At 47.1% G+C, this 15,552-nt stretch overlaps 1 protein-coding gene across 1 annotated transcript; it reads right to left on the minus strand.

Annotated features, from left to right (window-relative positions):
- Positions 1-6,325: 6,325 nt before the first annotated feature.
- Positions 6,326-14,771, minus strand: LOC120921612 (cystatin 10-like). The gene is made up of 3 exons (XM_040334118.1): positions 14,501-14,771; positions 12,342-12,522; positions 6,326-6,330 (listed from the first exon to the last, which is right to left on the minus strand). Exons 1-3 carry the CDS (start codon positions 14,738-14,740, stop codon positions 6,326-6,328), a joined length of 426 nt encoding a protein of 141 aa, XP_040190052.1. The 5' UTR covers positions 14,741-14,771.
- Positions 14,772-15,552: the final 781 nt, after the last annotated feature.

Raw genomic sequence — 15,552 nt, forward strand, 5'->3', positions numbered from 1 at the left:
GAGATTTTTCCTCCATAGTGACATCATAGCATAATGCAGTTGCTGCAGATTTTTTGGCTGAACATCCATGATGCCTGACTAACTTCGGAGTCAACCCGTTTGGGGTTCCCTCTTGTGTCAGTCTCCCACCGAAAGGGGAGAGATGTAACGGAATGACCCGTGACACCCAGAGACCTTTGAAGGATGGGGGGTACTCCTGTGCCAGCGTCACTAATGACTCTTGGGTCTAGGGTCACCCTGTGCCCCTTGTGGGCATAGGGTGACTGATAAATGATAATTAATGTTTTGCAGGAGATCTTGGAATATTACAAGTTGTTAAAGTCTGACTCCAAATGGAGTGTTTTCATTCAATGGGGGGACACATGCTTTTGAGGTGTTAATTGCGTCTGCTCCTAGAAATTCCATTGTGTGATGCTAATACATTCTTAGCTAGATTCACAAAGAGTTAAGCCGGCGTATCTGTCGTAACTCTGAATCTAAGCCATCGTACATTTAAGTGTATTCTCAAATTGAGATACACTTAAATGTAGCTAAGATACGACAGCCTGCGCCGTCGTATCTTAGCTGTCTAGTTCTGCCGGCCGCCAGGGGCGTGAACGCTGATTTACACCTAGAAGGCGTAAATCAGCGAGATACGCTGATTCACGAACGTACGCTTGCCCGTCGCAGTAAAGATATGCCGTTTACGTAAGGCGTTTTCAGGCGTAAAGTTAGTCGAACAAATAGCTGGCCTAGCCAATGTTAGGTATGGACGTCGTTCCCGCGTCAAATTTTGAAAATTTTACGTCGTTTGCGTAAGTTGTCCGTGAATGGGGCTGGACGTAATTTACGTTCACGTCGAAACCAATACGTTCTTGCGGCGTACTTTGGAGCAATGCACACTGGTATATGTCCACGGACGGCGCATGCGACGTTCGTTAAAAACGTAAATCACGTCGGGTCATGGTTTATTTACATAAAACACGCCCACCTCTTCACAATTTGAATTAGGCGCGCTTACGCCGGCCCATTTACGCTACGCCGCCGTAACTTAGGAGGCAAGTGCTTTGTGAATGCAGCACTTGCCTCTCTGACTTAAGGCAGCGTAAATACGATACGCTACACCGCCTCAAAAATACGCCGCCCTACGTGAATCCAGCAGTCTGTATCTATTGTACTAATTAAGTCTGAAAGGTCAGATGTCTCCTTTCAGGGGTAGGGAATTAGCATGTCAATTATGTTTAGTAAAGGAATGTGTTTTGTGTAACAGGTGAGGGGGACTTGTCAAGCTGTATGTGGAGACAGGCTGTCTGGATAATGACTAATAATTAACTCAACTGAATGTCATTGTCTAAGAGAAGGTGTATTGAAGCCCCATTGTGTGATGTGTGGGTGGAGTGTGTCTTTGTTCCTTTGATTAACTGTAACATGTTAACATTAACTGTAACATGCTTGTACTGTATATAAGAGAGCTAAGATACCATTAAAAGTCATTCATTCATTTTGAAACCAGAGAACAGAGCGTATGTCTTGTTTATTCTGGGAAATGAGATGGATCATGTCTGATGTCTGCTGGCTTGTTGGATAAGCTGTCATGGGTTGATGGAATGGAATATCGTAAACAGTGGTGACCGTTACAATGCCAATCTCTTGTTCCACTACATGCTCTATTGGATGAGATGTGGTGAGTGTGGAGGCCATTGGAGTGCAGGGACCTCATTGTCCAGTGGTGAAGATGATTGGAGCTTTGTGACATGGTGACATTATCCTGCTGGAAGGAGCCATCAGAAGATGAGGACACTGTAGTCATAAAGGGATGGACATGGTCATGGTTATTAAATCATCCTCAATTGGTACTAAGGGGCCCAAAGTGTGCCAAGAAAATATCCCCCCACCATTACATGATACAAGGCAGGATGGATCCATGTGCCAATTTTTTGACACCACCATCTGAATGTCGCAGCTGAAATCCAGACTCATTAGACCCGGCAACGTTTTCCCGATCTTCTATTGTCCAATATTGGTGATCCTGTGCCAATTGTAGCCTCAGTTTCCTGTTCTTAGCTGACAGGAGTGGACTGGGTGACCTACAATCCACCTAATAGGCTCCTAGACCTGAGTCCAAAGGTCTAGGAGCCTAACATGCACCCCCCCTCTTCGTTGGTCCCCGACCCCTTCCCTTATGTCTGGCCCCTGATTTCCCTTCCTATTAAAATCCCCCACCTATCATATCACCTCTTCTAGCACAAAAAAAACCACTCCTAGAACAAATTCTCTTATCCCATCAATACAGATGCCCAAAAATCACAACTCCTAGCACCCCCCCCCCCCCAAATTCCACCTCCTAGAACAATTCCTACCCGCTGGCACCCCCAAATTCTTTTTTTACAACAAAAATCTGCTTTCCCCCCAATCTTCTCAAGAGCCCTCCCACAATACCACAGGGGAACTCTGGGCAGGCAGCCATGTAAGTAACTCCATCCACGGAAAAATCATACACTAGAGAAATATCAACTCATTTAACCTAAATGGCACATTTATTATGTGTTGTTATAAAAAAAAGCCATGATTGTGGTATCCTCTAACATCAGTGTTCATTGTAGAAGTGCCCCTTACATTGGCAATTAATGGAAAGTTTAACCCTTTCATTAGTGGTCAGTGTAGAAGGTAGATCCATCTACTATTGCTCATTGCCCAAGGAATCCCTAGGAACCTCAGGAGGAACCCTGTTGGAGAAACGCTGATTGCAAAATCCATGACCAGTTTGAATGCCACTAACTTTAGAAGAACTGTGGGCAAGTGGCCGTGTACTGTACGTAACTCCAGCTATGGAAATGAGGATTAACACATATTTGAGAACAATCAACCTGATGGACGTAAATGTCACATTTATTGTGTGTTGTTATAACAGAAGCCATGATTGTGATATCCTCTAACATTAGTGGTCATTACAGAAGTGCCCCTTACATTGGTGGTTAATGGAATGCTGCTCCTTGTATTGGTGGATAATGTAGGTGGCGGATCAATCCAGCATTTCTCTCTGCTCAAGGAACCCCTGGAAACTTTAGGAGGAACCCTGGTGGGGAAACGCTGATTGCAAAATCTATGACCACTGTAACGGTAGTCACTTTTGGGCGCAGATTGAACCAGGAAATAAGGGACATATGTTGGATTGTTTTAGCATGGGACAGTAATCCACAATATATTCCTTAATGTCTAGAAGAACTAATTACAACCGATCAATAGAAGAGTGATTCATTCATGTGGGGACACATACTGTTGAGGTGTTAATTGAGTCTGGCTCCTAAGATATTTCATTGTCTATTGTGCTAATTAAGTCTGCTTCTCAACCTTTCGTTGTGTATGCTAATGACACTGTATTGTGTGAAAGTTTGATTGATGTGTTGGCAGTCTGAAAGGTCAGATGTCTGACCTTTCAGGTGTAGTGGACTAGCATGTCAATTATGTTTACTAAAGGAATGTGTATTATCTAGCAGGTAAGGATAACTTATAGCAGAGCCAGAACGTCTGGGTAATGATTAGTAATTAGCTCATCTGAATGTCATTATCTAACGGAATGTGTATTGAAGCACCCAGTGTGTCATGTTGTGGGTGGAGTTGAGTCATTGGCCCAGATTCAAGAAGCAATTGCGTCTGCGTAACCATAGTTACGCAGCGCAATTGCTTACTTGCGCCGGCGTTTCGAATGCTCCTGATTCAGGAACCTCGATACGCCGACTGCAGCCTAAGATATGACTAGCATAAGGCTCTTATGCCAGTCATATCGTAGGCTGCATTCTTATGATGGCCGCTAGGGGGCGTTCCCGTAGTGGTCAGCGTATAGTATGCAAATTGCATACTAACGCCGATTCACTACCCTACGCGAGCCCTGCGTACGCAGTTTACGTCGTTTGCGTTCGTCGGGTTTCACGTAAGGCTGCTCCTGCTAATAGCAGGGGCAGCCAATGCTACGTATACCCGTCGTTCCCGCGTCGCGAAGTTTAAATTTTACGTCGTTTGCGTAAGTGAATCGTGAATGGCGCTGGACGCCATTTACGTTCACTTTGAAGCAAATGACGTCCTTGCGATGTCATTTGCCGCAATGCACGTCGGGAAAGTTTCCCGACGGAGCATGCGCACTACATTCGGCGCGGGAATGCGCGTAATTTAAATGATCCACGCCCCCTACAGGATCATTTAAATTACGCGCCCTTACGCTGGGCATTTTTGAGGAGCGCCCACGCAAATTACGTGGCTACTGCTTCGTGAATGAAGCGTAGCGCAAATAATTTGCGGGGGCGCAGGGCAAAAACGGGACGCTGCGCCTCCGTAAGAAGTGCGCAGCGGTACCTAAATCTGGCCCAGTGTCCATATTTGGTGTCTAACTGTATAAAAACCTGAGAGTTTACCATTAAAGGGTTCATTCGTTTGGAACCAGAGAACAGAGCTTGTGTCTCGTTATTCTGGGAAAATCCATATGGATCGTGTCTGCTGGATTGTGGAGTGTCGATAAGCTGTCTTGGGTTGGTGGAATGGAATATCGTAAACAGTGTTAACCCCTGACCGTTACAACCACTTTGAATAACACAAACTTTAGGGGAATTCTGAGCAAGCAGCAATGTAGGTAACTCCAACTACAGGAAATGAGGATTACCACACATTTGAGAAGTCAACCTGATGGACTCAGATGTCACATTATTATGTGTTGTTATAACAGAAGCCATGATTGTGGTATCCTCTAACATTAGTGGTCATTGTAGAAGTGTTACATTACTGATTAGTGGAAAGTTGCCCCTTTGCGTTGGTGGTCAGTGTAGGTGATAGCTCAATCCACTAATACTCACTGCTCAACCTCTGGAGGAACCCTGATTGAGAAACACTGATTGCAAAATGTATGATGTATTTAAATGCCACAAATTTTAGGGGAACTCTGGGCAGGCAGCCATGGAAGTAACACCATCCACCTAAAAAAGTAATTACTACTATACACTAGAGAAATGTCAACTCATTTGACCTAAATGTCACATTTGTTATGTGATGTTATAACAGAAGCTGTGATCAGCAGTCATTGTAGAAGTGCCCCTTACATTGGCTATTAATGGAAAGTTGCCCCCTTTCATTGGTGGTCAGTGTAGGTGGAAGATCAATCTACCATTGCTCTTAGCTCTACGAATCCCTAGGGACCTCAGGAGGAACCCTGGTGGAGAAACGCTGATTGCAAAATGTATAACCTCTTTGAATACCACTTACTTTAGAGGAACTCGGGGCAAACCGCCATGTAAGTACCTCCATCCACAGAAAAAAAGAATTAGCATACACTAGAGAAATGTCAACCCAAGTGACCTAAATGGCACATTTATTATGTGTTGTTATAATAGAAGTCATGATTGTGGTGTCCCTTAACAGTCATTGTAGAAGTGCCCCTTACATTGGCGATTAATGGAAAGTTGCCCCCTCGCATTGGTGGTCAGTGTGGGTGGTACATCAATCTACCATTGCTCTTAGCTCTACGAATCCCTAGGAACCTCAAGAGGAACCCTGGTGGAGAAACGCTGATTGCAAAATATAGAACCTCTTTGAATACCACTTACTTTAGAGGAACGAATATGTAAGTACCTCCATCCACAGAACAAAAATAATTACCATACACTAGAGAAATCTCAACCCAACTGACTGAAATGGCACATTTATTATGTGTTGTTATAATTGAAGTCATGATTGGGTGTCCCCTATTAGTTGTGGTCATTATAGAAGTGCCCCTCAAATTGATGATTAATAGAAAGTTGCCCCCTTGCATTGGTGGTTAGTGTAGGTGGTAGGGGGTAATACTCCTTGCTCAAGGAACCCCTAGGAACCTCAGGAGGAACCCTGGTGGAGAAACACTGATTGCATATTTTATAGCCGATTTGAATGCCACTAAACTTAATGGAACTTAGTGGGTAAGTGGCCATGTAGGTAACTCCAACAACAGGAAAAAAGGATTAACAAACATTTGAGAAAAGTCAACCTGACAGACCTAAACATATTACACTTTCTCGATAAAGTGCAGATAAGAACCAAATTTATTGATTATAGGAAGAATTGGACAAACATAGGTTATGCCATTCTAGACAGGTGGTTGCCTCAAACTGTTTTCACTTACGGGCAACATTCAAATTTAGGAATGTTTCTAAGAAACACTTTGAAAATGATTACATTCACAGTACTAGTAGCCACGTTATCCAGCAGGAAGACACAGGAAAACCGTTTTCCAGGAAGACTTTATAGACCTGTACACGTCAGGCTACTAAGTGTCCTTTCGTTTCTCCGGAATCCATCATCCACCGAGCATACACACCTTTTAATATCACACTGCAAAAAAAGAACACACAGTATAATTAATGACTAATCCAAAATTGTATATAAATTCTGAGCCCCGAGTCAGGAATTTCATATTTTAATATCTACAGAGGAAGGTTCATATAGAAAGTATCCCCAAACATTTGGAGCCCTTAAGTCAGGAGGTTTATACTTCAATATCTACAGATGAAGGTTCAAAGTGCCCCCCTGAGCCCTAAATCGGGAAGTTCATACACATTCTTGGCTAGGGATGAGCCGAACATCCCCCTGTTCGGTTCGCACCAGATGTTGCGAACACACCAAACCTTCGCGTGAACTTTTAGAACCCTATTAAAGTCTATGGGACTCGAACGTTTGAACGTTTGAAATCTAAAGTGCTAATTTTAAAGGCTAAGTTATTAAGTTAATGTCCTAAAAAGTGTTTGGGTCCTGCCCCAGGGGACATGTATCAATGCAAAAAAAGTTTTAAAAACAGCCGTTTTTTCAGGAGCAGTGAATGTAATAATGCTTAGAGTGAAACAATAAAAGTGAAATATTCCTTTAAATTTTGCACCTAGGGGGGGTTTAAAGTTAGCATGTGAAATAGCGCATGTTTCCCGTACTTAGAACTGTCCCTGCACAAAGTGTCATTTCTGAAAGAAAAAAAAGAGATTTAAAACTGACTTGCGGCTATAATGAATTGTGGGCTCTGGCAATTCAGAGAGAATTCATTCATAAAAAAAAAAAAAAGTGTGGGGGTCCCCCCAAATTCAATTGCCAGGCCCTTCAGGTCTGGAATGGATATTAGGGGAACCCTGCCGTCAATTTAAAAAAAAATGACGTGGGGTTCCCCCCAAATATCCATTCCAGACCCTTCAGGTCTGGTGTGGATTTTAAGGGGAACTCCACCCCAAATTTAAAAAAAAAATGGCGTGGAGTTCCCCCAAAAATCCACACTAGACCCCTTATCCGAGCACATTAACCTGGCCAGCCGCAGAAAAGAGGGGGGGACAGAGTGCGGGCCCCCCCTCTCCTGAACCGTACCAGGCCACATGCCCTCAACATGGGGAGGATGTCCCCATGTTGAAGGGGACAAGGGCCTCATCCCCACAACCCTTGCCCGGTGGTTGTGGGGGTCTGCGGGCGGGGGGCTTATCAGAATCTGGAAGACCCCTTCAACAAAGGGCACTCCCAGATCCTGGCCCCCTTATGTGAATTGGTAATGGGGTACATTGTACCCCTACCATTTCACAAAGGAAGTGTAAATATTTGGAAAAAACACACACACACCGTAGAAAAAAGTCATTTTTTTACTAAATAAAAGTAAAAAAATCCAGCGGTGGTAATCCACTCGGTCCCGGCTTCCTGCTCCAACGTTGTCTGTATCCAGCGACGGGTGATCTCCTCTCCGGTCCAGCGATGAGAAGATCTTCCGGCATCCAGAGCTCTAGAGCACAGCATCGGAGGCCGCCTCTCTCCGCCGGACACAGCCCAGCGGAATGACGCGGCTGGAGCTTTGACATTTCTTATATAGGGGAGGCGGAGCCACCTATCACGTGACCCCGCACCCTCTGACGCACCCTCTGCTACGTCACTGGGGAAGCCCAGTCTTCCCCCTTGTGTCAGAGGAGGCGGGGTCACGTGACGGGTGGCCCCACCTCCCCTATATAAGAAATATCAAAGCTCCAGCCGCGTCATTTCGCTGGGCTGTGTCCGGGGGAGAGAGGCGGCCTCCGATGCTGTGCTCTGGAGCTCTGGATGCCGGAAGATCTTCTCATCGCTGGACCGGAGAGAAGATCACCCGTCGCTGGATACAGACAACCTTGGAGCAGGAAGCCGGGACGAGTGTATTACCACCGCTGGATTTTTTTTCTTTATTAATAAAGGACTTTTTTATCGGATAAGGGGTCTGGTGTGGATTTTTGGGGGAACTCCACGCCATTTTTTTTTTATTTGGGGTGGAGTTCCCCTTAAAATCCACACCAGACCTGAAGGGTCTGGAGTGGATATTTGGGGGGAACCCCACGTCATTTTTTTTTTTAAATTGATAGCAGGGTTCCCCTCAATATCCATTCCAGACCTGAAGGGCCTGGTAATTGAATTTGGGGGGACCCCCGCGCTTTTTTTTTTTTTATGAATGAATTCGCTCTGAATTGCTGGGAGCCGACAATTCATTATAGCCGCAAGTCCGGTTTTAAATGTCTTTTTTCCTTTCAGAAATGACACTTTGTGCAGGGACAGTTCTAAGTACGGGAAACATGCGATATTTCACATGCTATTTTTACATCCCCCCTAGGTACGGAATTTAAAGGAATATTTCACTTTTATTGTTTCACTTTAAGCATTATTAAATTCACTGCTCCCGAAAAAACAGCCATTTTTAAAACTTTTTTTTGCATTGATACATGTCCCCTGGGGCAGGACCCAGGTCCCCAAACACTTTTTAGGACAATAACTTGTATAAATAAATAAATATAAATAAATTAGCCTTTAAAATTCGCACATTAGATTTCTCCCATTGACTTTAACAGGGTGTTTCGCGGCTTTTTGAATTTGCCACAAACACCCCAAATTATTTGTTGTTCGCTGAACAGGCAATGTTCGAGTCGAACATGATTTCGACTCCAACTCGAAGCTCATCCCTATTTTTGGCATCAATGGCATTATGTACATCATAAGGATTTAGTGCAGACCTCAAAAATCCACTCGCCTGCTCGCATTTTACGAGTGGATTCTGAGGTCTGGCGAGGAAGGGCTGCCTGGGAGTCGGGGGGGGGGGCAAGCAGCGAGCGTGTGTCAATGGGAGTCCTTCTCCCAGTGATATTACCAAGGCCGGAGGGGGAAGAGAGAGAGAGCCGCCCAGGTGTACAGAGCGCAGCGGGGGGAACAGAGATAACAGCTTTCATTTCAATAGCCGCGTTCCCCGCCGCTCGCTGAAAGATACAGCCCTGCCCCCTGGACTTTGATTGACAGATCACCCGTCACTGGGATTGGACGGGTGATCTGTCTATCAAAGTTCCCCCGGCCAGGGGAAGGGGCTGTATATGATGTTGCACGGTGGGAACACGGAGGACTCGAGGAACCAGGAGGAGGCTGACTGCCCGGGAAGAGACCGGAGAGGAGGAGCCTACCTTACAGTATGTGGCAGCGGCACCAAACACTTGGTCCGTGCACACACACAGCACATGCCATTCCCTCTGTCTGCGCCACCAGTGAGAATGGCAGTGCTGGCTGACTGTGTGCAATGCATCTCTGTCACCCCCTCCTGTCTCACCCCTACCCCCTCCTTCTCTGTCACCCCCCACCCTCTCTGTCACCCCCCCCTCCTGTCTCACCCCCACCCCCTCCCTCTCTGTCACCCCCCACCCTCTCTGTCACCCCCCCTCCTGTCTCACCCCCACCCCCTTCCTCTCTGTCACCCCCACCCTCTCTGTCACCCCCCTCCTGTCTCACCCCCACCCCCCTCCTGTCTCACCCCCTCCCTCTCAGTCACCCCCCCTTCTGTCTCACCCCGACACCCTCTCTGTCACCCCCCTCCTGTCTCACCCCCTCCCTCTCTGTCACCCCCCTTCTGTCTCACCCCCACCCTCTCTGTCACCCCCCTCCTGTCTCACCCCCACCCCTTCCTCTCTGTCACCCCCTTTCTGTCTCATCCCCCACCCCCTCCCTCTCTGTCACCCCCCTTCGGTCTCACCAACCCCTCCCTCTCTGTCTCACCCCTCCCTCTCTGTCTCACCCCTTCCTCTCTGTCACATCCCCACCCCCATCCATCTCTGTTACACCCCCACCCCCATTCATCTCTGTCAAACCCCCATTCATCTCTGTCACACCCCCACCCCCTCTGTCTCACCCCCTCCCTCTCTGTCTTACCCCCACCCCCTCCCTATCTGTCTCACCCCCCACCCCTCCCTCTCTGTCTCACCCCCCACCCCTCCCTCTCTGTCTCACCCCCACCCCCTCCATCACTGTCTCACCCCCCACCCCCTCCATCACTGTCTCACCCCCACCCCCTCCATCACTGTCTCACCCCCCACCCCCTCCCTCTCTGTCACCCCCCTTCGGTCTCACCAACCCCTCCCTCTCTGTCTCACCCCTCCCTCTCTGTCTCACCCCTTCCTCTCTGTCACATCCCCACCCCCATCCATCTCTGTTACACCCCCATTCATCTCTGTCAAACCCCCATTCATCTCTGTCACACCCCCACCCCCTCTGTCTCACCCCCTCCCTCTCTGTCTTACCCCCACCCCCTCCATCACTGCCTCACCCCCCACCCCTCCCTCTCTGTCTCACCCCCCACCCCTCCCTCTCTGTCTCACCCCCACCCCCTCCATCACTGCCTCACCCCCCACCCCCTCCATCACTGTCTCACCCCCACCCTCCTCTCTCTCTCTCTTTCCCCCCCCCCCCCTTATGTCTCTAACCTTCCACCCCCTCTTTCCCTTTTAGGGAAAATTCCCACTAAATCAGCATGAAATCAAAGAGCAGTCGGAGCAATTTGACACTCCAGCCACTCTGCATTGCAGGCTGCTAGGGGGCAGTATGATTAACAGTTCAGTGCATCATACTTCCCCCTCTAATTTTGTACAAACTTTGTTTGCAGTGTATATAATGTACACACGACTGCATTGGTGGGCACAAGGCTGCATGGTGGACACACAGCTGCATTGGTGGGCACATGGCTGCATTGGTGGGCACATGGCTGCATTGGTGGGCACACGGCTGCATTGGTGGACACACGGCTGCATTGGTGGCCACTAGGCACAAGGCTGCATTGGTGGGCACAAGGCTGCATGGTGGACACACGCAGCCTGCATTGGTGGGCATGGATACAGTTGTTGTTAATATTTATTTTAATAACTGAATTCTGCATAATACATTTGAGTGTCATTTTATGCGAGCATGTTTAGGGGCGGAATTAGGGGCGGGCTGGTACAACTGGTGGCGAGTAACCCTTGAGGCCTGGCTAGTAGCTCAGGACTTGAAATTTTGAGCCCTGATTTAGTGTATTGTTATTGTTTCATAGGATAGCCTTCACCTATCACTGAAGGTTGAACAATGAAGAAACCCCAATGGCAAGGCTATATATATATATATATATATATATATATATATATATATATATATATATATATATAAAATCCATTAAAGAGGTTGCAATCCTAGAACAATGGCAAGCTTGTATGCAGATGGGGGGAAGGGAAGTGATGGGACGACCAAGGAACCCCACATTTTGTGGAAGAGATCAACACCAAGCTCGGGCAACTCTAAACAATTGATCTACGAGAATGACTAGGGGGGTTGTGACGGAATCTTCCTGGCTTCATTGGTTATTTCTTTTTTTTGCTTCTATTTGCACTATATATCCGAATTGCAAAAATGCTTTGCATATGCTTCATACCCACTAAATAATATGGTTAAGATTCTTTAAATATTATGTTTTCAATTGATTGATATACAATTTTCACCTGTTTACTGCCATATTATTACAGCAGTGAGCTGTGACACAATTGGGTTGACTTCACTTGGTTCGGCTAAATTCATTTTCCTTTGATTGTTTAATATTTCCCAGAGGTAGCTTTGGAAATTGGATAATCTGTCAGGTACTCCCCAAGTATTTTTGACTCGGCATAATCCGTTCCAGGAGAACGCTCGTAATCCAAAGTACTCGCATATCAAAGCGAGTTTTCCCATTGAAGCCAATGGAAACGAAAATAATTTGTTCTTCATTGACTTCAATGGGATGCAATACCGAATGTGGCCAGAGGTGGGGGGGGCACCAGAGAGCACCAAAAACTGCCAAAATAACCCGCGGACACCTTGGCTCGTTTCCTGCGCCCCCGTACCTCAGGCCAAATGAGGTACTGCAGGCCAATGTCCGGCTTTTCTAGGCTCCTGCGCCCCCGTACCTCAGGCCATATGAGGTACTACAGGCCTATTTAGCTTGAATTCTGCTCTTCTTGCGAGTCAACACTCGCAAACCGAGTCAGAATAAAAAAAAAGTTGCTCGCAAATCAAAACGCTCTCAAACCAAGTTACTCTTAAACCGAGGTTCCACTGTAATTGTACATTAGATTTACATGACATGAATGACACGTGAAGATAAAATAATGATTGGAGTACCTTGGATGATGATGACTTGTCACAATCTGGACGATTTTTATAGTCCTTCGTACATTCTGTTTGTACCAGCACCATGGTCAGTTTATAGTTCATCCCATTAACTACCTATAGAAGTATAAAAATACAATTAAAATTATTTATTACCGTGTTCTAAGGCAGGAGACTCCACATTTTTCAGTATGAGGACCACACCTCCTTCAAATCCTTTCTTACATCAGGTTCCCCATCACAGTCCACCCATACATCAGTGTCCCCATCAGAGGCCCCCCTATACATCAGTGTCCCCATCAGAGGCCCCCTATACATCAGTGTCCCCATCAGAGGCCCCCCTATACATCAGTGTCCCCATCAGAGTCCCCCCTATACATCAGTGTCCCCATCAGAGGCCCCCCTATACATCAGTGTCCCCATCAGAGGCCCCCTATACATCAGTGTCCCCATCAGAGTCCCCTCTTACCTCATGTCCCTATTAAAGCACAACTTGCATCAGGTTCTCCATCAGAGCCCCTCCCCCCTACATCATGGTCCCTTTTAGAGTCCTTCCTTAAATCAGTCCCTCTTTACATCAGGTCTCCATTGGAGTCCCCCTTACATCAGTGTCCCTCCTTACATCAGATCTCCATTAGAACACCCCTTACATCAGGTTCCCCATCAGTGTCCCTCTTTACATCAGGTCCCTGTTAGAGAACCCCTGACATAGGGACCCATCACAGTTTCCCCATATATCATAAACCCCATCAGACTCCTTTCTTACATCAGGTGTTCCTATCAGAATCCCCCCGACACCAATGTCAGCATTAGAGACCCATTTACATCAGGTCTCCACCAGAGTCCCTCCTTGGATCAGATTCCTATTTGATCCCCCTTACATCAGGTTCCCCATCACAGTTCCCCCATACATTATGATCCTCCTTAGATTCTCCCATTACACCAACGTCCAATTAGAGTTCCCCTTACATCAGGTCCTCTATCAAAGTCCCACCTTCCACCAAGTCCCCATTAGAGTTCCCCTTACATCGGGTCCCTATCACAGTCCCTCCTTACACCAAGTCTCCATTGGAGTCCTCCCTTACATCAGGTCCCCATCAGTGATCCTCCTTCCATCAGGTTCCCCATTAGAGTCCCCCATACATCAGGATCCCAATTAGAGTTCCCCTTACATCAGGTCCTCTATCCTCTATGGTTGAACTTGATGGACTTGTGTCTTTTTTCAACCTGACTAACTATGTAACTATGTAACTATCAAAGTCCCACCTTACATCAGGTCTCCATTAGAGTTCCCCTTACATCAGGTCCTCTATCACAGTCCCTCCTTACATCAGGTCTCCATTAGAGTTCCCCTTACATCAGGTCCTCTATCATAGTCCCTCCTTATATCAGGTCTCCATTAGAGTTCCCCTTACATCAGGTCCTCTATCATAGTCCCTCCTTATATCAGGTCTCCATTAGAGTTCCCCTTACATCAAGTCCCCATTAGAGTTTCCAATCTGTTAATTTGATACAGTTGAGAGAATATAGTTACAGGGCCCCTTAACCCTAAGTACTGCCCAGGGGCAGACTGACCAATCGGGCACTCGGCCACTGGCCGAGGGCCCCATACCACTAAGGGGCCCCATCAGGGTTGCCATCCTCAGTAAAACCAGGTGCAGTATGTAAAAATCTGTGTTTTTTTTTACATCTGTCCCTGAAATGTCCCTTACCGACATCCTTTTGGTCTAAAAAACCCAAGATTATAGCTTCTCCGCCCCTCCAGTACCTTCTCAGTGTGTGTATGTATACTGTGAGTGTGTGTGTGTGTATGTATGTATATATGTATACTGTGTGTGTATATTGTGTGTATACTGGGGGCCCCTCATAATCTCCTATTGCCCGGAAGCCCCATAATCTCCTATTGCCCGGGGGCCCAATGAGTTGTCAGTCCGTCCCTGGTATCGTCCCCCCAATAATACACTACATACACATAAAGATCATCGTAGGAGGGACAGAATATGCTTTTTTTCCCATGCACAAGACTGAATGCATACAGTGAGTACAGTCCCGTCCACTCCCCCCCCCCCCCCCCCCGCTGTGACAAACACATTACCTGCTGAGAAGCGTCTTCAAGGCAAATAACCTTGGATAGGTTACCATCGCTCTTTGTGTTGTACTGAGAGACACAGAATTCCGCTATGTCTAGCACAGCCTTGCTGTTTTTGTCAGCGGGTCCCCACCCTCCGTGGATATGGTGAATGAAAGACGCGGGTCCCCACCCTCCTGGGAAAAACTGGCTGAGAGACAGGGGGGCCCACAGCAAGAATATGATAAGAGCTCCAAGACCAGCCATGATGGTTTCCACAATCACCACCACTCTCTGACAGAGGGAAACGCAGCCATATATGAGCCCCGAACTCCTCCCACATGGTCTCTGACCAGGAGCCCTGCACGTGCAGCGACACGTCATCTTGGCAGGCACTAAAGATCAGGAGGGAGGTCAGTTCATCGAGTTGGCAATGTGAACACAGATACGTGTCTCTTAACGAGGAAGTAAACCCTCTTAAAATAATTCTGGAAAAAAAAAAAAAAAAACTGCAAGAAAAAGGCATAATGAGCTATTATGTATAACTGTGAAGTTCTGTCGGGGGGTAAAATTGCACTCAAAGTTGTAACGACTTCAAAACCGGGGGGCACTTTACACCCCCGTCCTGCCCAGGCCAATTTTCATCTTTCAGCGTTTTCACACTTTGAATGACAATTCAAGTCGTGCAACACTGTGAAGCGCTACCCCCTCAGGAGCCGCTGGCTCTGATTTTGAATAAGATGCCAGATGAGGCCTCTGCCACAGGCTCAATGCTGACAATGGTGAACAGCAGAGCGATTCCTCCCCAGTCTTTCTCCTTGGGGTCACCGACTGACAGTACTGAGGTTATCTGTCAGTGTTCGGTCACCCAGATCCCCGATGGTTCGTTCAAGTCTCTCAGACAACCTGCCTCCAGGTTCTCCTTGAGCCGATCCCCCACCGCAAAGCACGTAGCTTAGGATCTCTTCAGTAGAATTGGGGACCCAGTAAGTCACTGGGGCCCCTGGTAGCATCAGTTGCTCCAGGCCATGAGGGCCCAGAGTCAGGAACTCCGTGTTGCGCGCGACCCCAGGCCTGGT

Source organism: Rana temporaria, assembly GCF_905171775.1.
Source record: "Rana temporaria chromosome 2 unlocalized genomic scaffold, aRanTem1.1 chr2h, whole genome shotgun sequence".
NCBI classification, from domain to species: Eukaryota; Metazoa; Chordata; class Amphibia; order Anura; family Ranidae; genus Rana; species Rana temporaria.